General features: G+C 41.7%; 1 protein-coding gene across 1 annotated transcript in view; it reads right to left on the reverse strand.

The window, feature by feature from the left end:
* Window positions 1–27,029, reverse strand: part of DDAH1 (dimethylarginine dimethylaminohydrolase 1) — a 207,765-nt gene extending 180,736 nt beyond the window's left edge. Inside the window, exon 1 of the mRNA XM_020988738.2 lies at window positions 26,499–27,029. Coding sequence (XP_020844397.1) covers window positions 26,499–26,801 — 303 coding nt within the window. The 5' untranslated portion in view covers window positions 26,802–27,029. The remainder of the gene's footprint in view (window positions 1–26,498) is intronic.
* Window positions 27,030–27,971: the final 942 nt, after the last annotated feature.

A 27,971-nucleotide genomic window follows, 5' to 3' on the forward strand; every position in this document is an offset into this window, starting at 1 on the left:
ATATTATTTCATTTAATCCTTACAATAACCCTTGGCGGTAGGTGCTATTTCTATCTTCATTTTATAGTTTTGGAATCTGTGGCAGATAAAGTTTAAGTGATGTGCCCAAAGTCACACAGCTTGTGTCTGAAGCTAGATATGGACTCAGGTCTTCCTGCCTCAGGGCCCAGAGTGCCATCCATTGCCTCCCTGTGTAATGAAACACAGGGTCTTCATCATCCTGAGGCAGCTACAGAGAGATTGCTAAAAAGGAGGCAGAGGATTGGCTGGCACCCTGAGAGCAGTGATAGACAGGCTGAAAAAAAAACAGTGGACAAATACTTTTGGAACAATAGCTGTCATTCCCCCAAGAAAAAGTAAAGGCTGATAACACGTACTTGCTCTTGGATTGTCAAGTGGAACTCAAAGTGGTTTACCTCCAGATGGAGCCAATTGAACGGCTAAGATCCAAGAACTGAATCACAAGGCTCCCCATGGGTGATACCCACATGCAATTAGTCAACAATATATTGACAGACAAGTATTACACAAATGGCTAACTTATGTGGAATTTTTGTGGAAACAGAGCTTATATTGACAATTTGTGATTAAAATTTGTGGTGACAACTCAGATGAAGGTCCCTGCTGCCAGAAATTACAGAAGGGTTATCCTTAAGGGCCCTGGACTTAGTGATCAACATATATTATGCAAGAGAAATGGTATAATTGGACAACCCATCACTGCAAGCTGCAAAAATTTAGCACGGTAAGATACAACCTGAAGGCTAGAATGATATTGCAAAAGCTCATTATGTTTCATGAGCTATCTGGGGACAAATTACCATACTATTACCAATACAGACTGAGACTGGACCATTATCACAAACTGAATTGCTGCCACCAATTGTCCTGGCATCACACTGCTTCTTACAACTTGAAGAAAAGATGTTTTTAATATGCGTTTTCCATATGTTCTCCATATATTGTCCATGTCATCCTGTTTACTACTAGAGTTGTGCCAAGGATGATTTTAATGAGCTTACATCTGATGAGCTTAAAACCTAATTGTTGTTGTTGAGTATGTTAACTCATGTCTGACTCCACACTGTCTATGGGGTTTTCTTAGCAAAAATACTGGCATGGTTTACCATTGCCTTCTGCAGTTACAACTTAGTATTTTCTTTCAACTACAAGAAGTGGTTATTTTTCTATCTATACAACTTTGTAGATCATTAAATATAAAAGAATCTTTGCAGGAGAGTGACTTTTTCCTAGAGTTGTTTCTATCTGAACCCTTCCGAAAAAGATGAGAACAAGTTAATAATAATGATGATGATGATGATGACAACAGCAATAATGATAATAATAATAAACAACTGCAAACTCAGTAGAGTTTGTACAGAGTAGGGAGCAAACACCTTCTGCTCTAGTATCCAAATTGAATACCTTTTCACATGGTTTTCCTAACCTCTTGAACTCTGAATCCTACCCACAAAATTAGCATCAATGGGTAGAAGTTAAAAAAAAAAGGCAAATTCAGGCTTATGCAAAGATAAAACTTTCTTACAATTAAGAGGTAAGCCAAATTGGAAGGAGCAGCTTTGGGAGGTGGAAGTTTCCCTCTCACTGGAAGGTTTCAGGAAGGGCAGAGCAGTGGTATCAAACTCAAATACAAACAGGGCCACTTAACCATACATAAGGATCCCTGTAGACTACATACTGACTTAGAAAATTCCATATTAACATTATCTGTGTTCTACTGTACTTTTATTTATTTTGTTAAATATTTCCCAATTATATTTAATCTGGTTTGGGTGCCGTGGAGTGTTTGATCCTTCCAGGATAGATGACTATTTACTGGATATATTATGGAAGAGATTCTTACTCTAGTGGGGTTGGACTACCTGGTGTCCTATATTCTGTGATTTTATTTTTGTTATAATGGGGTTATGAGCGGCCACTAGTGTGAACCATTTTCCCTGAGCGCCAATTATAGAAATTCATTGCTTGCTTCCATTGGCCCAAGACCCCGTCTTCTGTTTCTATCTCCTAACATTTCTCCCTTCCTGTTTCTCCCTATTATAGCAGTGTTCTGTACTTCAAACCCTTACCTGTCTGAATCTAAAGATAATGATGATGATAAACAATTATTATAAATAATATAGCGCAGGGAGCAAACAGCCTCTTGGTTTGACCTACACTGTTGGACAAATTTATCCTGCTAGACTAACAATTTTGGCCCCAATTGTCTCTGCCTCTCCTGAAATGACCCATGCCTTGCCACGATACCAGAAATGGTTCCTCGGTACTTCTTCCTTGTTTAATCATTGGCAGGCTGGTTTATGTTTGCCTGCCAATTTATCTACTGATTAATGTCACCTCCTGTTAGTTCAGCACTATATAGTGCTTCAATGCAATGCATCTATCTTTGAGGGCTGCTTCTTCATCCCTCTCACATTCTTGCCGCTGGACCCTCTTAACCTCACTTCCAAGTTCAGCCTGGACCCAGATTCTCATACCAGTGCTGTCTGAACTCCACCAGACTAAGGGCAGAAGAATGATGATTAATAATTATAATAGTAATAATTCCTATGAGATCATTAGAGCATAAAAGAGAGTAGAGAACAAAGTGGCCTGTGAGCAGCCTTCAAAGACCCGACTCAACAGGAATCCTTTCGCTAATTCCCTGCATTCTGAATCCTCTTCTATAATGTTCAGGTCATTAATTGCTATTAATGAATATTAATTAACATTTACTTATTTAGTATAGTACAGAGAAAAGAGAGAGGGCTAGCTTTGGAGTGAGAAGACTGGGGTTCAAATTTCCTCTTGCATTACTTCTGTGACCTCGAGAAATCCTTCTGGGCCTCAGTTTCCTCATCTATAAAATGAAGGGGTTGGTTGGGCTAGTCGGCCTCTGAGATCCCTTCTATTGCTGGATCTATGGTCCTATGATCCTTTCCCTAGGCTGGGGCTGGGGAGGGGCCTGAAAGGAACAGGCCAATAGCTTCTTGGCACTGAATCAGTCACTGCTTTTGCCTTGTACTCTAGTTCAAAACAACCAGATTCATGTCTTGGCTCCAGTTCCCCAATAGCTGAGTCCTTTTCCTTGCTATGCTGTTGCCCAGAGTGTCAGAGACACTGGCTGGTACTCTAATTACTCAGTAACTGAGTACCTCCCCATCCCCAGTGATTGGACTGTTGACATTAAATTCAAGTTCCCTAGGACTGGCTCACCTTATACCTGACAGGAAGCTCCCCCGATGCCAGTCACATAAAAGTGACAATGATAGTGATGATGATGGTGATGAACAATCGCAAACTCAGCTGAGTATAATATACAGAGCAAGGAGCAAAGAGACTCTGTCCTATGGTCACGTTTTTTCCTAACCCCACGTACTCTGAATCCTGCCTGCAACCATTAGCACCAACAGATGGAAGTTACAAAAAGGCAAATTTAGAAAAAAAATATAAAAAAATTAAAAAATAAAACAAACAAAAAACCAAAAACTAAACAACAAGGGGGAGCAGCTAGATGGTGCAGTGGATAGACACTGGCCCTGGAGTCAGGAGGACTTGAGTCCAACCTTAGACACATGATACTCACTAGCTGTGTGACCTGGGGCAAGTCACTCACCCCCAATTGCTTTGCCAAAAAAAGAGGCAAATTTAGGCTTATAGGAAGAGAAAACTTTCTTACAATTAAGAGTTAGCCCAATTTGGAAAGAGCTGCCTGGGAGGTGGGGGAGCTCTCTTCTCACTGGAGGTTTTCATTGCTGGTAGCTGTCATATGGTACTGTTCCTAGTCTGTCTTCTAGTTTTATGTGGATTGCTTTATTCTGACACCTTCCACCTCCTGTCACCGGCCCCTCGTCGGCCAATCGGTCAATAAATCTTGACTGACTTTTCACCCACTCTGCCCTATTTGGATGGATATGTTACAGCCTGGACTGGCATCCTGCCTCCCTTCCCCCATTGACTAATCTTTCCATTTCTGACCTGTACTCACTTTGCAGCTGTCCCTGGAATCAACTTAGTTCAACAAATATTTATTGTTAATAACAATAACTCTTTTCTATAGCACCTTAAAACTTCAAAGTGCTTTCCTCACAATAACCCTATAAAGTAAATATAATGATGACTACATCCATTTTATAAATGAGGAAATTGAGGCTCAGAGAGGTTAAATGACTCACCCATAATCACCCAGCTAGTAACTGTGGTAGAATTTGAACCCAGGTCCTCTGATTCCAAGTCCAGAGCTCTACTGTGCAATGTACTGTGGTGAATTGTTTGAAGTGGAATAAAATCAGTCCATGAGAGGAAAACTAAGCTTGAAGCTGGTAAAGGAAGGTTCAGATAAGTCTAAATTCCATAGTGTCTCTCCAAATAGGAGTAGAGTAGTCCCTTTCCTCAAGGAGTTTACAATTCCCCCCATTAGATGGTGAGCTCCCTGAGGGCAGGGACTGTCTTTTTCTTCTATTTGCAGCCCTAGCACTTAGGTACAGTTGCCTGACACATAGTAGGCAATAAATGTTTATTGGCTGATTGACCAGTGGTGGAGATAGAGGCGGAAGGTGTCAGAATAAAGCTACGACAAAATAGAAACATTTTAAGACATAAAGGCACATAAGACCACGAGACAAAATATGACCAGCACCATATGAGAGGTATAAGCAATGTGTTATGGGTGTTCTGAAAACAGAGATTTTTTAAAGAAAGTGGTTTTGAATTGAGCCCTGAAAGATGGATGGGTCAGATTTTGACAGGCAGATAATTGAGGGGTTGGGGAAAGCATGAGCAAAGACACGAATAGAGTTGGCAATGCAGGGGACACGTGTGGGCAAGTAAGTAGTCCAGTTTGGCTGGAGCACAGGGTACACGTAGAGGAATGTTTGGAGAAACGTCAGAAAAAAATAGGTTAGGGCCATACTGAGTAGGGCCTTGAATGCCAACCTGAGTTGAGTTTAGATTTCTCTAGTCCAGCCCACCACTGGGTCTAAACTCCAGTTATGACAATATGACATTTGCAAATAGCTAGAAATGTCATCATATAATTGCTGTGAGAACACCGACTGGCATTAGTGGTGTGTTACATAATTACAATAATTAACCCCTGGGAAGGTTGAGAAAATGTTAATACCATCATCCCCCACCTCCCTTGCTTGAAGAGGTTAGAGAACTATGGGTACAGAATACTGCTTATATTATTAGATATGGATGATATATTGGTCAATTCTGATGAAGTGTTTCCTCCCCCTCTTTTAAAAATTTTATTACAAGGGCTTCTCTTCTCTGGGTAGGGAAAGGAGAGGAATAGATTCAGAAATGCCTATGAAGCAAAAACAAAAGACATGAAAAGATTATTTCAAAAGTAAAATAATATGCACTGAAGATATTTGCATGTATATGTGTGTATGTGTACTCCTATAAACTCTTTAAAATTACTATACTGTCCTTTGTATTTAAGATGTTGCAACTGACCTAGGATGACCTTGGTTTTTAAATTAATGCTCATTAACTTTGCTCTCCTTCCTCTTTGTCCCATGATTTTTAAAGAGCCCATTTCCCTTTTTAGGTTACAAAGAAGCAGTTCTTGGAATCTGAACTGTCATGAAAGTAGGCAAAACTCATAATTGTACAATGTCAAATGCCTTCGAAAGACTCTAAAATACTGTTATTAGCAAGAACAGCAAGATTAATGATGACGGTACTTCATTAAATTTGGAGCACATCACCATAGGCAAGATGAGAACAGGAAAGGGCAAGGAAAGTCCCATCATCTGTTCTTCCTCCTTTTGCTGTTTCTTGCTCCAGGTGGGCTTTTCACAAAAGGGGAATCATCCGGCATGAGGAATGAGGGAGACTGGTGTGGATGCTATAATAAGCTGAAAATTTCCCAGAAGAAACAGAATCAGTAGAAATTTTTTGACACTGTTAAACATTCTTGAAATACTAATCGAGGTTTCCCTTAAGCATTCTGATGTTACAACTAGTAAACTACCAAATGTTATTTCATAACTCAGGCGTTGCCACAAAACCGATTTTATTCAACCCAATTCGAGAGGGTGTGTGAGTGTGCATTCTAAATGTGTGTATGTGTTTTGAACGAGGCTAAAGAAGGCAGTATAGTCGTTTCCCTTTTGGAATTCTAGTCTGGAGGCCAACCCCAGGGCAGGCTAATGTTTCAGCGACCATGTTCTGAATCATAATTGGGCACTCAGAGGCACTGAGGCCAGTGGGAGATACATGACATTTTTCTGTATCAACTTTTAGTAAAACTTTCTAACTTCATTTCCTTTTTCTTTCTCACATTCCTGAAAAGCAATGCTCCAGGGTCCAATTTGGAAGCAATATGAATCCTTGGTTAATGTCCAAATCACTAGAGATCTCAGGTAATTTAAGCACCTCAGTGATCACAGTGAAAAGATCAGTCAAGGCAAACACCACAATTTTGCTACCCATTTTCCCTTGGTGATTATAGTCTGGAAATGTTCTGTTTCACACCCCTTCCTTACACATCTCACCTTTCTCCAGCTGGCCTTGTGTTGACCTGTACCACAAACGACTTTTACCTGAAATCACAGGAATGTTCATTTGGAGCTCTCGTTGTCAAACAATGAATGTTTGCCATAGTAGCTGGGTCTTTGGGTTCATCAAATACTAGGCTATCTCATTGGCTTCAGGACTTATGTACCTGATCTGTTCTATTTCTCTCTGTTTTTCAAGCAGTAGGAAATTAATTTGATGATCACTGTTTTATAGCATGGTTTGGGATCTGTTTTTGTTGTTGATAATGACAATGATGATGGTGATGATGATGATAACAGCTAACATTTATATAATGCCTACTATGTGTCTGGTACTGTCCTAAGCAGTTCACAAAAATTATATTTGATCCTCATAACCACCCTGGGAAGCAGGTGCTATAATTATCCTTAGTTTACAGATGAGGCAACCAATAGGTACCCTTCCTTCCCACTTTTTTCATTAATTCCCTTAAGATTTTTTAAAAAAAATTAACATTTTTCCAATTACATGTAAAAACAATGTCTACCATTCATTTTTGTAAATTTTGAGTTCCAGATTCTCTCTCTTCCTCCCTGAGGAGAAAAGCAATTTGATATAGACTATACATGTGCAATCATGCAAAACATTACTATATTAGCCATGTCGCAAAAGAAAACACAGACCAAGAACAAAAAAATTAAAAGCTGAGAAAAAGAAAGTAGAGAAAGTATGTTTTGATCTACATTCAGACTCTATCAGCTCTTCCTCTGCAAGCGGATAGCATTTTGCATCAAAAATCCCTTAGAATTGTCTGGGATCATTGCATTGCTGAGAATAGCCAAGTTATTCACAGTTGATGATTATATAATGTAGCTGTTACTATGTTCAGTGTTCTCCTGGTTCTGCTCTCTTCATTTTGCATCAGCTTTTGTAAGTCTTTCCAGTTTTTTCTGAAAGCATATTGCTCATCATTTCTCACAGCACAATAGTATTCCATCATAATCACATGCCACAACTTGTTCAGTCATTCCCCAATTAATGGGTATCTCCTCAATTGCTATTTCTTTGCCACCACAAAAAGAGCAGCTATATTTTTGTACAAATGGGTCTTTTTCCTTTTTCTCTGATCTTCTTTTGAGATTCTTGACTTTTTGTTCTTCCTGATGAATTTCACTATTATTTTTTCTAGTTCTATAATGTAATCCTCTGGCAGTTTGATTGTTATAGCACTGAATAAGTAAATGAAGTTGGGTAATACTGTCATTTTTATATTATTTCAAGCTACCCATGAGAAATTAATATTTTGCCATTCATTTCAGTCTGTATTGCTGTACAGGTTGTTTGGTAGTTATGCTCTAATAGTTCCCTAGTGTATCTCGGTAGCAGCCTATCTTTCCAGATTTTATTTCCTATCATATACTCCAAGCACAAGTCAAACTGATCTGCATGCTGACCTCTTTACACTGCAGTTTATCCCACTGCCATGCCTTTTCACAAGCTTATCTCAAGTTTACTCCTTGCTTGTACCTCCTGAAACCCCTATCTCCTTTCAAGGCTCAGTTCAAGCGGCCTTCAAGAGCCCTTTCTTGATTCTGCCAGTTATTGGGGTTTCTTCACTCAAGTCACTGTATATTTATTGCATATGTTTTCTCTATTTACTTATCTGGGAACATGTTGAGTTTCTCTAATAGAATGCAAGCTCTCTGAAGGCATAGACTCCATCCTGCACTTACATGCCCAGAGACCTGCACAATGCCTAGCGCATTAGGAAATGTTAGTTGATTAATGGACTACACACTAAATGAGCCAAATGAGTAATATGACTTACAACAAAAGTCACTTGACCTTGGAGTGCATTTTTTTTTTTGGCTAGGCAATGGGGTTAAGTGACTTGCCCAGGATTGTACATCTAGTAAGTGTCAAGTGTTTGGTCGAAGGCCAGATTTGAATTCAGGTTGTCCTGAATCCAGGGCCAGTGCTCTATCTCCACCTAGCTGCCCCATGGAGTGCATTAAGATAAGACTAACCTCTAGAAAGAAGAAGGAGACGGTCCCTCTGTCCTCTGCCCTGGTCAGACCACATCTGGAATATTCAGTTAAGTTCTGGGTGCCACAGTTTAGAAATGATATTGATGGGCTAAAGAGCTTCCAAAGGAGAGAGCAACCAGGATCATAAGCCCTTTTGGTTGGTAAAAAGTTTGGTTGAAAGAACTAGGGATATTTAGCCTGGAAAATCAGAGGAGGAGAGGGGAATATGTTAGCTGTTTTTCAAGTATCTGAAGGGCTGTTATGTGAAACTTGGATTACATTTGTTCTTCTTACACCACAGGTGCTAGGTAAATGCTTCCAGCTCCCATCATAACCTGGAGCAGTGGGTCAAAGTTGCAAAGAGGCAAATTTAAGATGAATCTTGGGGAAAACTTCCTAATTATTAGAGCTATCCGTAAGTGGAACAGTCTGCATAGCAAGATAGGGGGTTTCCCCTTGTTGGAAGTCTTTAAATAGAGGCTAAATGGCCAGCTACCAGGTGTATATCGTAGTAGGGATTCTTGCTCACATATGGATCAGACCGAATGGCCACCCAGGTCCCTCGGAACACAGAAATGCTGTGATTCTAGGAAGTAACTGTTACCAAGGACCCCCGCAGTATTGATAGTCTATGGTCTAAGAGTGACAGGACAAAAACACAAGTGACAACTACCCACCTGGTCTTCTTAAATGACTGCCGAGTTCCTTAAAGCTGACATTCTCAGAATTAGAAGGTCTTCCCTGTTCTCGATCCCATGTTCCACTTAGCACCACCCTTCCTTGCACTTGATGCCACTGACTAGGGGATCTGCCTCCACCTTTGCCCTGCCAAGAATTTTTTTGAGCAAGGATCAATGAGGCTTCCTTAATTCCTCTTCCTCAGGACACGGATACGGCACTTGGGGAAGTAGGTGGCACGTAGAGTATGTGTCATGCAAAGGAAGAAGCCCAAAATAGAGCAGGTAACAGGTTCCTGTGGGAGGCTGTGTTTCCTCTTCTTAACCTTGAAACTGTCAGGTTCACAACATTTTCAGTATAATCAAGAATTCACAGGATTTCCCTTGACTCTTTAGAACACACTAGCAAAAGGTATGGTTTAGATAGGGTTTTTTTTTTTAATACCACATTGTAAGCTCCTTGAGGACAGGGACAAATCTCTTATTGACATTTGTATCTGCCCCCTCCCATACCTGGGCACAAGGCTCTTCACATATATTAATATGCCTAGGACTTGAGATTTCATGGTATGACAGATTGAATGGGGCCACAGTGACCTAGGGTGCATATTGATGGGATTTATAGACAGATATCTGAAAAGGGCTATAACCAGACAACCAAGTCTTTTACTCTCTTGCCTTCTTACCCTGAAGATCACTCCACCTGTCCAGTCCCCTCTTCTCACTGGGGAATTCTTCCCAGAATGTCCATTTTGCAGAAGTGCCCAGGTCAGTCATGCTCACTCTTTCACTCCTTCCCTAGCTTTTCTTCTTGACTCTCCAGAATTCTCAGTGCCTCCCTCTCATCTGTTTCAGCTCTTTTATTTACTGTATTCCCTTGTTAGAATGTAAGCACCCTGAGGGCAGAAACTGTTTTTTTTTCTCCTTAAATTTGCATTCCCAGCACTTAGCACTGGGCATGGCACATATTAAATGCTTTAAAAATGTTTGTTGACTAGACAAATCAGATATTTCTGCTCTAGGGGTATATTGCTTTGTGGGATCCAGGATGAGAGGCATTTTCCCTTGTCGTTCTGGGTAGGAAGTAGTCTGACTAGGAAGAGAAACCAGGGGAAGTCATACAAATTAGTTTAGGAGACTACACAAGAATATACAGGCTCTGTGATTTGGGAGCAAGGTGAAGTCTCAGCTCAACCAAGAGAATCATCTCACCCAAGAAGACCTCTTATGAGCCTATGGGGGTATAGACATTGGGCATAAAGGGCATGATGGGCAGATGACTAACTCCACATACCTATGACTCTAGGAAGGTCTCCTACCTGCCATTCAGAGTCTGTACCTCTCTCTCCCCACTGTCCTTCTACCACTCAGGGGTCACATTTCCCTGCATGGTTGTAATATCACAAGGCTATCCTTTGGAGGACTGCCAAGCCCACATGGATAAAGAGTTGTAATGGGCAAAGCAATTCCTACTGTGGGAACAGATTACATTCTGTAACCTGTTTGTAACCTTTAGTCTTAGGCTAAATGACTTGCCCATGGTCTCATACTAGCAAATGTGAAGGGTGAGACCTGAATCAAAGTCTTCCTGCCTCCAAGTTCCATTCTGTTTGTGAGGGTAAACTGTGGGTAGAGGGCCTACTGAGGAGGTCAGGGTAGAGTTAACAGAGTTAGAAAATAAACATATGCATGAAAACAGTTTGATACCTTAGATAGTGGTGCCAAGATTGAGTTTATCTACCAAGGGACTCTTTAATTAGAGAAATATGTTAAATCATAAATCATAAATTGAAAATGAGTCATGAAGCTAAAGCTATGTTTATTTGCTGTCTGTCATTCTCTTCCTAAAAAGTTTGCTATTTCCACACAGTAGAGAATACAATTAAGAGAGTGAAGTGGGGGTTCTTTTCTTCCACGATCATCTTCTAATTTTGTCATTTAATTTGATTTCCTCATTTCATAGCTTTTTCAAATGACAAGCCTTCTAGGCTAAAAACGTCCAGGCCTGACTTAGGTGCAAATCAGTATCAGAAATTTTCCATAACGTGCCCCACTCCCCCAAACCTCCACTCGAATTCCTCTCTGATACCTTATCGTGGCTGAGGGAGAGCCCTAGGTTCTTACGTTGTTGTTGTTGTTGAGTCCTTTCAGTCATGTCTGACTCTTTGTGGCCCCATTTGGGGCTTTCTTGGCAAAGATACCAGAGAGGTTTGCCATTTCCTTCTGCAGCTTATTTTACAGGTGAGCAAACTGAGGCAAACAGGGTTAAATGACTCACCCAGGGCCATACAGCTAGTAAGCATCAGAGGGCAGATTTGAACTCATGAAGATGAGTCTTCCTGACTCCACACCCAGAACTCCATCCTCTGCACCACCTAGCTGTCCCTCAGGGTCTTGTAGGCTATGACTATCAATTGCCACCTCTAGCAGATCCAACTAAGTGGAAACAGCTTTGAAGAGAGACCTGTAGATAGATTATGTGCTCATCATTTAAGAACTGACCTATGGAAGGTGGAAGAGGCTCGGCAGCAGACGGCTGGCTACTGAGTGATGGATTTTTTAAAAAATTAAAATAGCTCGTCAGTATTATCAACTAAGGCATGGGGTAAGGTCTCACTGGGGGCCAGGGGAAGGAACATACTCACATGTCCCATTCATTCACATACAATCTTTTTACTGCTTCTCACACACAACAATTCATCTCCCATTGGCACACCTTTGCCCAGGCTTTCCTCCCTTGCCTGGAATGCACTCTATCTTCATCTCCACTTCTTAGAATTCCTAGTTTCCTTTACAGACATGCTCAAAGGCTACCTTGTTCAAGGCTTCACTGATCCAATAAGATTGCTAGTGTGTCTCCTTAAAAAAGAATTACTTTGTATCAATTTTGCATATACTGATACATTCCTATGTTATATTCCCCCATAAGAATGCATGTTTCCTTGAAGGAAAGGATTATTTCATTTTTGTCTATCTCCATCAGCTACAACAGTGCCTGGCCAATTCTATGTATCTCTACACTCACTTGACGCATTGTCTCTCCCCCACCCTCCACCAGGAAAGGGGCTTCCTTTTTTTTTTGTTGCTTCCATCTGTATTCCCAATACTTAGCACACTGCTGGGTACATAACTAAATGTTTTGTCTATCTCTTAGGCACTTAATAAATGTATGTAGATTGACCGACCAAGAAGAAATCATATGTCTTTTGAAACACTTTTGGAGGTAGCCAGGTGGCTCAATGGATAAAGGACTAGACATGGAGTCAGAAAAGATCTGAGTTCAAATATGGCCTCATATGCTTACTTGCTGTGTGACCTGGACAAGTCATCTAATCTCTGTCAGCCTCATCTGTAACATGGGGATATAATGACACCTGCTTCCCAGGATTGCTTTGAGGACAAAAGGAGATCATATTTCTGATGTGCTTTACAAACCTTCAAGGATTATATAAATTCTATCTACTGTTATTATCATTATTACTGAAGTAAGCCCACAAAAGGTGTTTTATAAAATTCTTCCTACATTTAACTATGGTTACAACTCTATTTGCAGACAGTTAACCCTAAAAATGAAGTTACATTTTGAAAGTGAAACTTTCCTCATTTAGTCTTTTCTCAGAAAAAATGGTCTGCCCTCTTGAAAAACAAAACAGGAAGCAGCCAAGCCTATAAATTAATAAAGGTATCACATAAAAGAAATCAGGCAAGTCAAGAAAGGAATATCTGTGGAAAAGTCAAAGTTAGTTAAAAGGGCAAAAAACTGAAAATGTATACTGTAATAGTGACTTTTCCTCTGCACAATACTTTGTAAACCTTAAAGTTCTACATAAATATTATTATTATTTAGGCTATTGGGGCTTATTTACAGAAAATATCATCTATGTAACACTAATGGAAATGTTGCAGGCCAGTAAAAGGTACTGAGGACCTAGAAATAATTCAAACCTGCTTTTAGGATTCTGTTTAGATTAGAAATATTATAAGAATATGTCACTCTGAAATGTGTATCACCTGTCAGCAGGTCAGCCTGACTGGTAATGAATCTGAAAAGGACTGGATGGATAGGAGGAAGCCAGCCTGTGGGGGGCTTCAAATGGCAGGATTTTTTATACTATTCTAGAGGCAATAAGGAGATACTGAAGAATTTTTAATGAGGATGTGACATGGTCAGATCTGTATTCTAAGAATATCAATTTGGCAGCAGGATGAAAGATGGATTGGAGACAGAGGATAGACTAGAAGCAGATCAGTGGGGAGATCCTTATAATAGTCCAGGTAAAGATGAGAACTAGGGAAGAGGTTGTATAGGCAGAGAAACAAAGATAGATGGAGAGATACAAGACAGCAGTTGATTAGATATTGGGTGGGAGAGGGGTAAGAGAGGCCAGGGTGACTCCAAGGTTGTGAATGTGAGTGACTTAGCAGGACAGGGGTGCTGTCAACAGAAAAAGAGCTTGGGCCAGGGATGCATTTGCAGTGGGAAAGAAAATGAGTTCTGTTTGAGATGCCAATAAGACATCTAGGTGGCAATACCTAGGAGGTAATAATATAATGTAACTGAATAATCTGGACCTTTCCAAATCCATGCGGAAATCTGTAGGTAGAATATCTTGATCAAAGATATATTTCCTGTTATCATTAATATGATTTAAAATTACTTCAATGTTTTGGAGATTCCTGATTTCTTTTATGTGGGTACTCTCTACTGTTGGGGAACATCTTATCTCTAAGATAGTCTTCCTGAATCATGCAGCTGATAAAAAATCAGTACCTAATAGCCAGCAATCGTGGTCATTATCCTCACAAGCAGCTAAGCCAATCCTAGGGACAACAGATAACCTTGCACTCCCTGGCTTCTGTGGAGGGTCAGCTCATATGCCACCTTCTCCAGGAAGCCTTTCCTGATTCTTGAAGTTGCTAGTGTTCTTTCATTTATTAATTCTCTCATAGTCAACCATCATTTAGTAAGCATTTACTAGAGGTAATGCTGGTTCTGTAAACTGGGGATAATAATAGCACAGTGCCCAGCACATAATAAATGCTTAAGAAATGTTTGTTCCCATTCCTTCTACTTCCTTACTGTGTGCCAGGTGCTATGATTTCCCTATTCATCTGTTTACAAGGTGCATCTAACCAGTAGAATGTAAGCTTATAGAGGGTGAGGTTGTTTTCTGTTTTTCTTTGAATTCTGTGCCCGTCATAGAGCCCTGCAAACAGTAAATTTTTAATGAGTGCTTGCTGGACATATTTGACAGGCCCATACTCACCTTTGTAGTTTCTTAGAGCCTACTTGAACTTATACTCCTCTGGCTTAGGTTTCAACAGCCCATGTTCACCTCCATGCAAAGATGAAGCACAGGAGTATGGTTGAGTGATAAAGTCATTTATTGATATAACTCACTATTTTGTAGCTAGCATTTACACACCACTCTACGACTGGCAAAGAGCTTTACATTTGTTATCTCATTTGGTCCTTAGAACAACCTGTGAGGAAGGTCCCCATTTTACAGAGAAGCCTTGGAGAGGTCAAGTGGCTTAGTGTCTAAGAAAAGATTAGAACTCAAGTCTTCCTTGCTTCCAAATCCAGCCCTCTATTCACCACTCCAATAATCTCCCTTTGTCCCTCTTTTTATGTAGCCAGAGAACTAGAATCCTTTCATACCAAAAGACTTAATTATCATCTCCAATCTAATCTTAAAAGGAAATCATGAATACAAAGAGAAATGGCAGCTCAGTTAAGGGTGGTGCTTTTCATCAGTCTGAGAGGTGATGCCATCACTGTCTCCAGTATGAAGAGTCAGGAAAATCATCAAACAACACATTCTACTTTTTCCTAGTCATGTCTTTACAGCCTGACTTACTTTGTTTTTGTTTGAAATATGAAATCCCAGGGAATCATTTAATATAATATAAACAGTAACATATATTTTGAAGGTAAATGGAAATCATATTTGGATTACCCGCTATTAGTATGAATAATTGAGTAAAAAACTATAAAACAATGGGCTATCTTGGCATGGGGTAATTAAGTTGACACTTATGTGAATTTTAAGGTTGTCCAGGCACTCTACAGGGCTCTCTAGCTCCCACTTTGTCCAGGTATCCTCAGCAAACGCAGCTACCTCAGTGTGCTGTAATGCAGTTCAAGATGGCTGATTTGACATTAGGTGATAGCAGGACCTTGGGGAGGGAGAGAATAAGGTAAAAGGTGTGGGGTGGGAATAGGGGATCTTCATAACGCCACAACCCATAATGCAGGTGTTTCTCTAGAGCAGCCTGCTGGTTATGGGCTGCAATGAGGTAGAACCCACAAAGGGGATCTAAACTGCACAGGGAGTCTAAGATTATAGCCGAGTCTTCTCTTGATTGTCTACGGAACAAAATCGACACTCCTTGACAATGCATTCAAGGCCCTTTAGGATCTCATGCCTCTCTGCCTTTTCACCCTTGTCTCACACTCCTCCCCATCAGGGATTCTGCACTCCAGGAAAATGGAGTATTTGTCATTCTCATCCTCATCCTCTACTTTACTTCCTCTGTACCTTCTAGCTGTAGAATACCCTCCCCTCCCATGCTAAGCCTCCATCTCTGCTTTTTGAGATTCTATCCATCCTTCAACACCTAATGAATAATGAATCCTATGAAGTGGTAACATCATTCTATATATTTCCATTGGGCTGGAACCAATGACCATATTTTACATAATTATAACTTTGGATGATGCAAATTTGAATACGTTGGACCACTTCAGGAGATTGATTATTGACACTAATAGGGACCTAGCTGTACTTACTACACTAATAAGGCCCTAGCTGTACTTACTCCATTTTCCATGAGGTCTTCCCTGATTTCCCCAGTTGGAAAAGACCTTTCCTTCCTTGAACCTCACTAAACCCTCACTTCATATCTTTCTTGTGCACTTACTGTGTTAAATTTTGCATGAGCTATTTGTGCCTTATCCTTTCAACTAACATGCAAGCTTAACGAGAGTGGGGGTGATATGCTATTGACTCTTGATTTGAAGCAGTGGAAAGACTGTTAAATCAGGAGTCATGGGACCTGAATTCGAATTTTAACTCTGCTGCCTCATTACCTATTGACCTTGGGCAAATCCCTCATCCTCCGGGGGCCTCAGTTTTTTGAATTATAAAATGAGGGTCTGGACAATATCAGTGGGTCAAACTGAAAAAGAAATGATGACCCATGTTTGATTTTAAAACTCACAAATTAACATGATCTATTTTCTATTGTATTTTTATTGATTTGTGTTAAACATTTCCCAGTTGCATTTTAATCTGATTAGGCAGCAAAACACAACTTGAAGGTCAGGTAGTGAGTCTGACACCTTTGAGTGTCACTAGAGGACCTCCAAATTCCCTGCCAGGTCTCGGTCTATGATCTTTGAATATCTCCTGGATCCTACCACAGTAGTCTGAAGATAACTAGGTACTTAATAAATGTTGGATTAAATTGCTTTAGTCCAGGGCATCTGCCTTATCAACTTCGACAGGGAATCCTCCTTATACCTAAGGAGCAACATTCACCAAGTTAGTATGACCTAAGCCTCTCTATCAAGTGATAGACTTTCACTTGGCATCCATACATCTCCCTGGTACATAGTTCTATAAGTCCTATAAGCACATTTGAAGCTTCCACATTTCCTGAGCAATTGAGAATTCCAAAAAAGGTATTAAGTACAGAATACATTTTAATGAAATGCCCACATGAGGTTATACATTTATTTATACCTATGAAAGTCAGGCAGTATCAACATGAAGATTTTCATTAGAATGCATTTATTCCCACAAGCCAATCCAGATGAAATTGTATCATAAGGAGCATAACTCAGAAACTGTGTTCCTTTTAATTTGTAATTTTGTGATATCAGCAAGAAATGGACATGTTTTGTTACATGACGGACATTCTGTGATGTCAGTGAGCTGGAAAGTCACTGTGAGTTGTTCACAGTATCTCAGGTCTGGAGGGAAGTCCAGAGGCCATGCGGCCCAACCCATACATGAAAGAGGATCTTCTCTTCAACATACCTGACAAGCAATCATTCAGCCTTTGCTGGAAGGCCTACAGTGAGGAGAAACTCACTACTTTCAGAGGAAATCCATTCTATTCCTGGATGGTTCTCTTTGTTAGGATGGTTGTCCTTATATCAAAGGGAGCTAGGTGGAGCAGTGGATAGAGTGCCAGGAGTCAGGCAGACCTGACTTCAAATCTTGACTCAGACACTTACTAGCTGTGTGACCCTGGACAAGTCACTTCACCCTGTTTGCCTCAGTTTCCTCATCTGTAAAATGAACTGGAGAAGGAAATGGCAAACCACTCTAATATCTCTGCAAAGAAAACCCCAAATGGGGCGATGAAAAGTCAGACATGACTGAAACAACCGAACAACAAGAAAAACCTTATATCAAAACTAAACTCAGGTCCAGCCACTCAAGATCACAGATTTGGAGCTAGATGGGAACTCAGAGGCCATCAAGTCCAACCTCTCCATTTTACAGATAAGAAAATTGAGGCACACAGTGCTACTGACTTGTACATGATCATGCAGGCCCTGCATAAATGTCATAGGCTGGATCCACTGAGCCATGCAGCTGTTCCACCTATTGCTTCCACTTCTGTCTTCTGGGGTCATGCAGAACAAACCTCATTGATCTTCCACATGTCAGACCTTCCAGTGCTAGAAGAGAACTAACATGCTTCTCTTCCCTAGGCTGAATATTCCTAGCTCCTTCAACTGACCCTCAAATAGCATAACCCTGAAGGTCTTCACCACGTAGATTACCTTTCTCTGGACACTCTTCAGCTTATTAGAGTCCTTCATGAAATGGGGCATCCAGTTAAGTAGAGGTATAGGGACTGGACCTATGATTTTATTAATATGAGGAACTTCCAGATGAGAAAACTCCCTCTACAATGCAAGTCGGCAACATCTCTGCATCTTATTTTCACAAGAGTTGCCTAGAGCAGAGATTAAATTACTTTCCCAGGATGTGTCTGAGGCAGGGCTCAAACCCAAGTCTTCTTGCCTCCAAAGCCAGCTCTGTCTCCACTACTCAACACCGTCTCTCATGGCACTCAGAACCAAATTGAACAAAACCCTCTAGGAGGTGTCTGACCAGGGTAGAGTACAATATGATTATCACCTTCCCATTTCTAGACGCCTGGCCTCTCTTAAGGCTGCCTGGTTGCTCGCCTGGCTTCTGCATCCCAGTCTTGACTGATATTTTGTTTAGAGCCCATTAACCACCACCCTACCCCACCCAACCTGCATTCAGATGAACTACTATTTAGCCATCTATTCTCCATCTTGTTTTCAAGAAGTACCAAATTTTTCCTCCATGGAACATGTCTGACGTTTCAGCAGGCTTTACAGTATGCATATCTATGTTTGTGGCAAGCAGAATGAGAGGGCATGGGCAGGTTGAGATCCGCACTGCCAAGGGGAGCACCCACAACAATGAAATCCATCAAAATGCTCCCCTGAGCTGCTGAGTCTCTTTGTCATCACTGCTTAAATGATCTCAGCAGAAGAACCAGATTCCCTTGTATAAGGCACTCCTGCTCCTTCAGGTTTTGGCTTCAAGCAGACAAAGTGCAATATTAAATTTTTTGACAATGACAAAGTGAACCAGACTGCCGCTATACACACATCCCTTTAAATGGAATTTATTATTTGAGGCTGCTACTGTGATGTCTATTTGGATGGAAAGTGACTGCCTATACAGTTGGCCTGAAGAATTGGTTGGTGGGGAGTCAAAGTATCCAAGGCTAGGAATGTTATTTTGTCCAATAGGTATGGCAGAACCTGATACGGGAGTATTCTCAGGTCACTGTGTTGTCTTACTGTTTTTTTTTTTAAATGCTGCAGCACACAGATATAGAGAAGAAGCTTTCAGAAGCTGGTACTATTTTGATGGTAAAAAAAACCAACCCAATAAAACTACATCCACACTCATTTTAAAAACATATTTCCATATTAATGTTCAGGTTCATAAGAGGCCATGAATAATTTACCTGATGGAAAAGCTTTAGAGGCTCAACTTTCATTTGTTCAAATGTCTTAAGTGGACTTTTATGGGGTTGTGGTTTCTACTAATGGGTGGATAACTACCATCACAGTAATCAAAATGAATACGAAAGAAATCTGAACTCTGCAGCAACCAAAGATGTGAAAAAGCCATTTTCCCCGGCAAAAGCACATAATCTATCCCACCATTCCTTGTTTGCCCATGAAACTTTCCATAAAAAACCTCTTTGCCAAAAAGTCTAATTTGGGTCAATGACATCTGATAACAATTACTTTCTAGTCATCATTTTGCTCTTTAATTTCCAGGCTTCCATAATCAACTGCATGTAGACAAATTGCATTATTAGATGTACCCTGTCTTAATAGCATCCAACTTTTTCCTCCCAAACATTTCTTGCTGAAGCCATTCTCAAGAGCCAAGAGCGTAACCACACAATAGAAGCAGTTGTTAGGACTAGTTGGAGGCAACTTTGTACCAAGATATGATCATTTGTTGCCATATGAATAGCCTCCAGCACATTCACTCTACAGCTTCCCTTTGAGTAAGAATAATTTCTAATTAATAAGGTGCAGAACAGTTTTCCCACATTGAATTTAAATAGAAGTTTGGGGAATTTCGTGTGTGCCCATTTTATTTATTTATTTTTTAATTCTACTTACCCTTAAAAGGGAAAACAGAAAAGGTAATAGCTGAGTCAGGATGGATTTAGTTAATGTCTGAAGCAGAATTCATGTGATTAATTACTTCTAGGACCAAATATAAAATCCTGCTTAGCCTTGAAAGCCCTACATAACCTGGCCCCTTCCTAACTTTCCAATCCCCTTGCACCTTAACTCCCTCTTCCTTCCAATCCCCACCACTCCAAAGTACTCCTTAAACCAGTAACACTGTCTTACGTTTTCTCAAATTACACTTTCTATTTCCTGACACCAGGCTTTTTCTCTGGCTGTCCCCCATTCTTGGAATGCAGTCTCTCTCTTCATCTCTGCCTCCTAGCTTCCCTGGCTTCTTTCAAGTATCAGTTAACATGTCTACATCCACAATTATCCTTTCTCCAATTTTCCTTAATCTTATTGGCTTCTGTCTGGTACTGCTTCCAATTCAATCTCTGAATATCTTGTTTATACATAGTTATTTGCATGTCAGCTCCCTCATTGGACTGTGAGCTCCTGGAGGGCAGGGACTATTTCCCCCCTTTCTTTGCATCCCCAACACTTGGCACAGTGCCTGGTACATAGCAGGCACTTAATAGATGCTTGTTGAAAATCTCAGAATTAAGAGAGCCCTCAGGGGCATCTAATCTAATTCATACCTGAAGCAGGAATCCCTTTGACAACAAATCTGACAAAATGGTCACCCAGTCTCCACTTGAAGACTTCAAGTGTTAAAAGAACATAGTATCAAATCAGCATTATAGGTCCCAGCCATGCCTTGTATTCTGCCTTGCATGGGTTCCTTGTTCTTGCCAATATCCTCAAAACAATTTGTGTTTTCAGAAATAAATACAACTCACCATTTCAAAACTAAAAAAAAAAGCACATAGTATCTTCTAAAGCAATCCATTCCACTTTTGCACAGTTCTAATTATCTGGAATATTCTCCTTATTATTGAATTGAACTCATCCTCTGCAGCTCCCTTTACCAACTGCTACTACCTCGATTAAAGGTTCATATTAAGTATTGTGTCTTCCAAGAAGATCTTCCCAATTTCTCAACTGCTAGCACCTCTCTTCAAATAACTGTGTATTTATTTTGTATACATACTGTAGCTACCTATCTGTAAACATGTTTAATCTCCCTCATAGGAAGTAAATCCCTTGAGGGCTGTTCCAATCTCCCTTCTAGATATCTGCATACTCAGCATATAATAGGCACTTAATGCTTATTGATTGATTGAGGCCCAACAGAACAGTTCTAATCCCCTTTCTACCTGACAGTTAATTTGGTGATCAGTTATAATTATGCAAATCTGGCAGAAGCTCTAACATCTGATAAACTAACCATTTCGTTTTGATCGATGATATGGGGGCCAAAATAGTCCTGCTTTTCTTAGAATAAACCCAGAGCCAGTCAAGTGTAGACTGTCATTTTCCTCATTGATACCAAAACTCCATAATTAGCAACTCTTCCTTTAGGTCCAAGCATTGCTTTCTTCTCTTGATGTCCTACCTAAAAATGAAGATGATCCTAGGAGACATGCAATATGAAGTCCCTGATAAGTGAGTAAAAATGGGTTTCCACTATCCGCCCCTAAACCCCAAGTCCCCTTCTCCCCTCCTCATCCCCAAGAAAGAAAGCCAAGGCAGGTAAACTGGGTCGGCCACTAGGCGGTAGATGTTCCCAGCACACTTGAAGATTACACCAACCTCTATTCCACCGTGGTGCTACCTGTGTGACTCCTGCTATTGCAGGGGCTTTGTCTTTAAAGAGAAGGAAAATGGTAAGCCAGGTAAGAACTCTCCATCACTTAGCACAGTGCCTGGCACACAGTAGGCCTCAATCAATCATGATTAATAGATTGATTGCCTGAGTGGTAGGAGGGGATAGAAAAGAGAAGCATTATTCTTATGTGGCTTTTTCTCTGTTTCTGTGAGGCCCTACTTTATCTGTGTCTCTGGGGGAGTCTTCTGGGTTGGGCAGAGCTATGAGCTGTCCAAGGTCTGACGCACAGGTCTCTGTGGTGAAGAATCCCTATCTCAAGGTCAGCCAGTTAGCTACATCTTTGACCACCTCTGAACCCTTCCCTATTCCCTCAGGCATGCCTTTGTCAGAGGTCAGAGGACCCTAACTGCAGAAGAGACATTGTGAAGGCACTTGGCTGCCTGGTGAAAGAGATGCTAAAAGGGAGAGACAATACAGGAAGGAGAGGGGAGAACCAGGCATGAACAGCAATAATAATAATTTGCACTGACCACTAATCATGATTTTAAAAGGTTTTGTGAAATGTAACTTGGTGTGTTAGATCAGATCTTAAAACATTTATTTCAAAAGATTTGACATTCAGAACGATGGTAGAGAGTGAATAAACAGGGTGAATACACGCCTATCTTTAAAAATGCTCTATTTCAAAAATATCTTTTAAATGTTGTCAATGTTATATCATCAAAAGTATGAATATCACCAAGTAATTCCAACACGGAGTAAAGTTAATGAAGATAAAAATGGAAATTCACCTACTCATTGACTTCTACCTCATACTTCTTAGGAAAATCCAATCTTACAAGGTTGGAGAATTTTTGGTGTTGTTAATAATGGTTAAAAGGCAGTATGGTATAATTGATAGAAATCTGGCCTCAGAACCAGGAAGATTTGGTTTCAAGTGGAATATCTGATACAAAGTGGTCAGTGCAAATTATTATTATTGCTGTTCATGCCTGGTTCTCCCCTCTCCTTTCTGTATTGTCTCTCCCTTTTGGCATCTCTTTTCACCAGGCAGCCAAGTGCCTTCACATTGTCTCTTCTGCGGTTAGGGTCCTCTGACCTCTGAAAAAGGCAAGTCACTCACTCAACTTCTCTTTTTCAGGAAGCCGTCTAAGACTAAGTTTCAGAGAAAATGTCAACTTGTATTGGTAGAAGGAATTTCCTATTCCAGTGAAATCACAGGACCAATCCCTAACATAGGCATTTGTCCTTAAAAAGAAGATATTGGATATCCATCATGCTAACTTGTTTTCAAGTAATTTATAAACTGACAAATAGTCAATCAGTTATTGAGGAATTACTATTCCTCTCCTCCACCAAATGGGTAGAGACTGGACCTGTGATTTCATTGATATGGGTAACTACCCACTATGCAAATTTCCTCTGCCAATGTACACCGTTACATTCTCTAAAACTGCCAATCTTAGAGAACTGCCATGAACACCAAGAGCTTGTGATTTGTGATTGTCCAGAGTTGCAGTCAGTATGTGTCAGAGGCAGGACCCAAACGTAGATTTGTGTGGCTTGAAGATCAGCTCTCTCTCCACTCCACCACACTGTCTTTTAATCATTATTAACTAACAAAATGTCTTCAAACTAGGGTGAAAGATTGGGCTTTCTTCAGAGTGAAGAAGGAGAGATTGGGCTTTCTTCAGAGGGAAGAGGAAGGAATAAATAAGTAAGCTGAATATCATCAGCCTCCCCAAATGAAGATCACCCAGATGTAATGCAGATCATCTGAGTTCAAATACAGTCTAAGAGATTACACTCATAAAACTGAAATTCAGGTAGAAGTAAATCCCAATTGTACTAAAACATCAGTGAATATATTGAATGGTAGTTCAGGCAAAATCCCAAATATGAAGAAGGAAGAGGCATTATAGCTGATGTTAGAGGCATTATAGCTGATGTTGTTAAGTCATATCAGCCATATCCAAAGTTCAATACTCTTTTTGGAATTTTCTTGGCAAAGATACTAGAGTGGTTTATCATCTCCTTCTCCAGCTCATTTTACAGATGAGGAAACTGAGGCAAACGGGGTGAAGTGACTTGCCCATGTTCACACAACTAGTGTTTGAGGCTAGATTTGAACACAGGTCTTCCTGACTCCAGGCCCAGCTCTCTATCCATTGTGCCACCAAACCACCTAGATGGCTAGTATAGAACCATATAATCTGAATAACCTGAATTATTTTAAAATCATAAAAATGGTACTTTCGGCTATTGCTGAATCACATAGGTAATATTTCTCCATTCACATTGCACTCAGATGCCTTACAGTGATGCGTGGAGAGGTCAGTCTTGGTTTTTTTTCCTAGCAGCTGGACTGGTTCAGACATTTCATTACTTAAAAAAAACCCACAACAGTTTGGACAACTATTCTGTGCAATACACTGCTTAGGTGCCAGGGGCATGGTAGGGACAAATGTCTAAACAATATCTCTGTTCAGTCAAACACACCTAATCTACTGAAGAGACAGGATATTTCACTCTGATTAGGAGTCTGAAGACCTAGGATCAAATCCCTGCTCTGCCATTTATTTATGTGAACACAGACCATTTCTCTCCGAGAAGCCCATTTCCTCATCTTTAAAATGGTGGGAGTAATTCTTATGCAACCTACCTTTGTAACTTTGTAACTGTATAACAGCAAACAAATGCCAACTGGGAATATTATTACTCACTGCTTTTATTCCACATTCTAGCCACTTGGTCTCCACCTTAGTGGCAGGCATCCTACTCTAGCCTACTTATGAAAGAGGGACCATTTCTAAGCATTTGACTGACCCTGGGAGCAGCATGGCATATTAATTAGGTTGAATATTCAAAACATTAGCTTTACTTCCCATAAAGGGAAGGAGAAAATGCCATGTAATTGAATTAATGACATGAGCAACTCAAAATAAAAAATAAATCCATTATGACACTCTGTGTGTGTGTAGAGTCATAATGGATATAAGTATATATATATATAATATATGTACACACACGCACACATATATATATATATATATATACACACACACATATATACATGCATGTGTTTATGTATACACACACTTACATACACATATATAAACCTGGACAGGAAAGAATGAAGTCAACTTACAATGTATTACTCAACAGTTGGGAGGTCACTGACCACTTTCTTCTTAGGAAAGTGACACCATCATAGGAAATCACAGGTACCTTAGAACAATCTCCTGAAGAGAAATTGGACTGCCACCATCAAACAGGCACCATTCTGAAAAGCTCCTGAGAATGTTTTTATTTTCTCCTAAAGCGCAAGCTACATGCAGCCCCGTCTCTTGGTGAAGAGCACAGCAGAAATGTTTCCATTAGTATCGAACTTTTTTCAATTTCAGCCTCCACAAAATCAAAGAGTTGGGAGGCAAAAGGGAAAACAAGTGGTTGAGAAATGAGACCCGATGTCCTTTTTTGTTCTCCGAAATATGAGAAAAGGATTGCTGAAGAGGGTTATTAATTAATGGACTGTTTTTATTCACTAAGAATATGTAATGTCCTCTCAAACAAGAAGCACCTGTGTAAAATCGATATAACTTGGTTCCCAAAGTCCACCAAACATTTTTAACACGTGCCAATGCCCTAATGTGTGAAAAGAATAAAGACAAAAAAAACCACCTCCCAATATGAAAGAAAGCATCCAGTTTCTTGCAATGTTATTGAATACTAACAGCAACCACTTCTTTGGGCCTTAGCTGTGAGTAGGCACTGGTGCAGCCCTGGCCAGATGGCATTTGAAAATCAAATCTCACCCAGTTTGTCTCTCAGTGTTGACCTATATTGTGTTTGAAGCATTCCCTGCAATTTTCAACATGCTGTTGTGGCTTTTTTTTTTTATACAGTCACTATCTCTTTAACACACAACCAGAACAATCTCTTAATTGCTTTTAATGAGACTAAAAAATAACTCGATTCGGAGGGTATTTCTATTTGAAACACACACACACACAGAGACACAGAAACACCCCCCACAACCGCCCCACACAGAGTACAGCTTTCCAAATATACCCCATTCCTTCCAACACTTACCAAACCAACGAAACTGACCCACACCTCCCCCCATCTGCATTCATTCGCTCTCCTTTGCCATTCTGCATGACTCACTAGCCAGCATTGTAAAAGTAACCGAGATCTCCGTGAGCACGCTCGCACCCCCATTTATTCGGCCCCCAAACAGCTCCTAAGCGGCCAAGACGCTACTTGATCTCTGCTTCATTGTGACAAACGGGAGCATCTCCCTCAAGTCCCTCTCCCATCATTCCACCAGCCTGCCTGCTTGCCACGCCTTAAGAGCACACCGCACACACGGGCTCTTCTCTCCCTGACAAACAGCTGGGAGTTACATTCTTTTTCTTTTCTCTCTGTCTCTCTCTGCAAAACAAACAAACAAACAAAAATACATGTGTGTGGGAGGTGGGGTGGGGGGAGGTGGGATGGAGTGGGGCGGTTTTCACTCACCCCGCCCAGTCCTGCAAGAAAGCAGAAATAACACTTCTAAGATCTTCAGCATCAGAACAACACGCAAACCTTTGCAAATAGTCAGGGGAAAATGACAATGAACTTATCTGTGTATCTTTTTCTCTCTCTAATGTATATGTGTGTTTCTCTGCCTCATATACACTCTCTCCCAGAAACGGGAAGTTCCTAACTAGTGCGGGAGCCAATTCTTCCTTGACAGTGGGCAAATGTCGCTGTTAAGCGGCGGGCGCGCGGGGAGGGGCGCCCCGACCTGCGAAGCCCTCCCTCGTCTCTCCGCTCTGGCCAGCCTTGCCAGCAGAGCCCAAGCCTCTGCTGGCCCCGGCGCGCCGCCCTACCTCCTTCCTCCGGCTCACCGCCCCGGGTCTGGTGAGGAGGGCTGTCTCCTCGCACACCACGGCCACGTCCTCCACGAACACGCAGTCGGGCAGGCTCTCGTCCGCCGGCAGCTCCACGACTTGCAGCCCCAGCTTGTTCCTGAGCACCCCCACATAGAGCTGGTGCTCCCGCTCCGCCCGGGCGAAATCCACCTCGTCGCCCTTCTGGCGCCGGAGCGCGTGCTGGCACAGGGACTCAGGCAGTCCCCGCACCACGGCGTGGGTGACCCGGCCGAAGGTGGAGAGGTGGCCGAGTGCGGCCATGGCCGGCGGCTGGGGCTGCGGCGAGGACCCGGGAGGCTAGAGGCGCGGGCGGCGAGGAAGGGCTGGCCGGGCGGGCTGGCCGGGCGCGGCGCGGCGCTGCGCTGCGTTGTGCCGTGCGGTGACAGGCGGCCCCCCCACCCCGACAAGGGCAGCGGCGACCACGTAACCGCGGCTCCTTCCCCTGGCAGCCGATGAATGTAGTGCAAAAAAAAAAGCTTCCTGCTCGCGACCAAAAAACCTGCCCGGGCTCACTGAGCATGCCCAGTGCTCCGGGCTGGAGCCACGCACGAGAGTTTCCATGTGCGGATTCCAGGGCTCCCGGTTTTCTCCGCAGCCAAGGAAAGGGAGGTGGGGTTAGAGGGGTGCGGGGTACCGGGGCAGCCTCAGAGAGAGGCTGCGCCCAGCCCGGGGCAGGCTGGAGAGGACCCCAGCGGGGCAGGTAGAAGGGACCCCGGTGAAGCGCTGTCCTGACTTCACCTGTGCCCCACCCCCCAGCTGCCCTTCCTGCCCCAACACGGGGCAAATGTTATTTTCCCTTGAGTAGCTATTGCCAGAGACTTGGTCTGATAGGGATGCTTGTTTTTCCAGCCTCACGTAGTGAAGACAGGGAGCAAAGGCCAACACCTCACGTGTCCCGTATGCCCAGGAGGCCTGTTTGCCTACAACCTTAGGTGGAGAGCCCAGAGCAGTGACTAACCTTTTCTTCCCTGGGAGTTGCTTTGCCTTCCTCTCCATAAAGAAATCTCCCCTAAGCTTTACCTTCCAACATACTCGTTGGTCTTGGGAGTGGGTTGAGGACGTGGAGAGAGTGACCCTAATGTGGTGGGGTGGATGGAAATCTGGCCCTGTGAGTCAGGGAGACCTGGGTTCAAGTCCAAATTCTGTCGCGGAGTGAGCCTGGGCAAGGCATTTAAGCACCCATTTCCCCCTCCCCCCAACCAACTTTCTAAGACTTTTACAAAGGAGGTGCGCATCTGGCTTGGTAGGAGTCTTTTTAGCAGGAGTTTCCTATATCTACCACATCAGAGATCCAGTTCCGTTTCAAGATGTGTATTTAAAACCTCTGTAACTATACAGAAGGATGGGTTGAAGGAAGTGGAAATGTTTAACATGGAGAAAAGAAGATTTTGAGAGGGAGGGTAATGGTGTAGAAAGACTTCCATTTTGTTG

Source organism: Phascolarctos cinereus, unplaced genomic scaffold (assembly GCF_003287225.1).
Source record: "Phascolarctos cinereus isolate Bilbo 61053 unplaced genomic scaffold, phaCin_HiC Scaffold_5;HRSCAF=322, whole genome shotgun sequence".
Lineage (NCBI taxonomy): Eukaryota > Metazoa > Chordata > Mammalia > Diprotodontia > Phascolarctidae > Phascolarctos > Phascolarctos cinereus.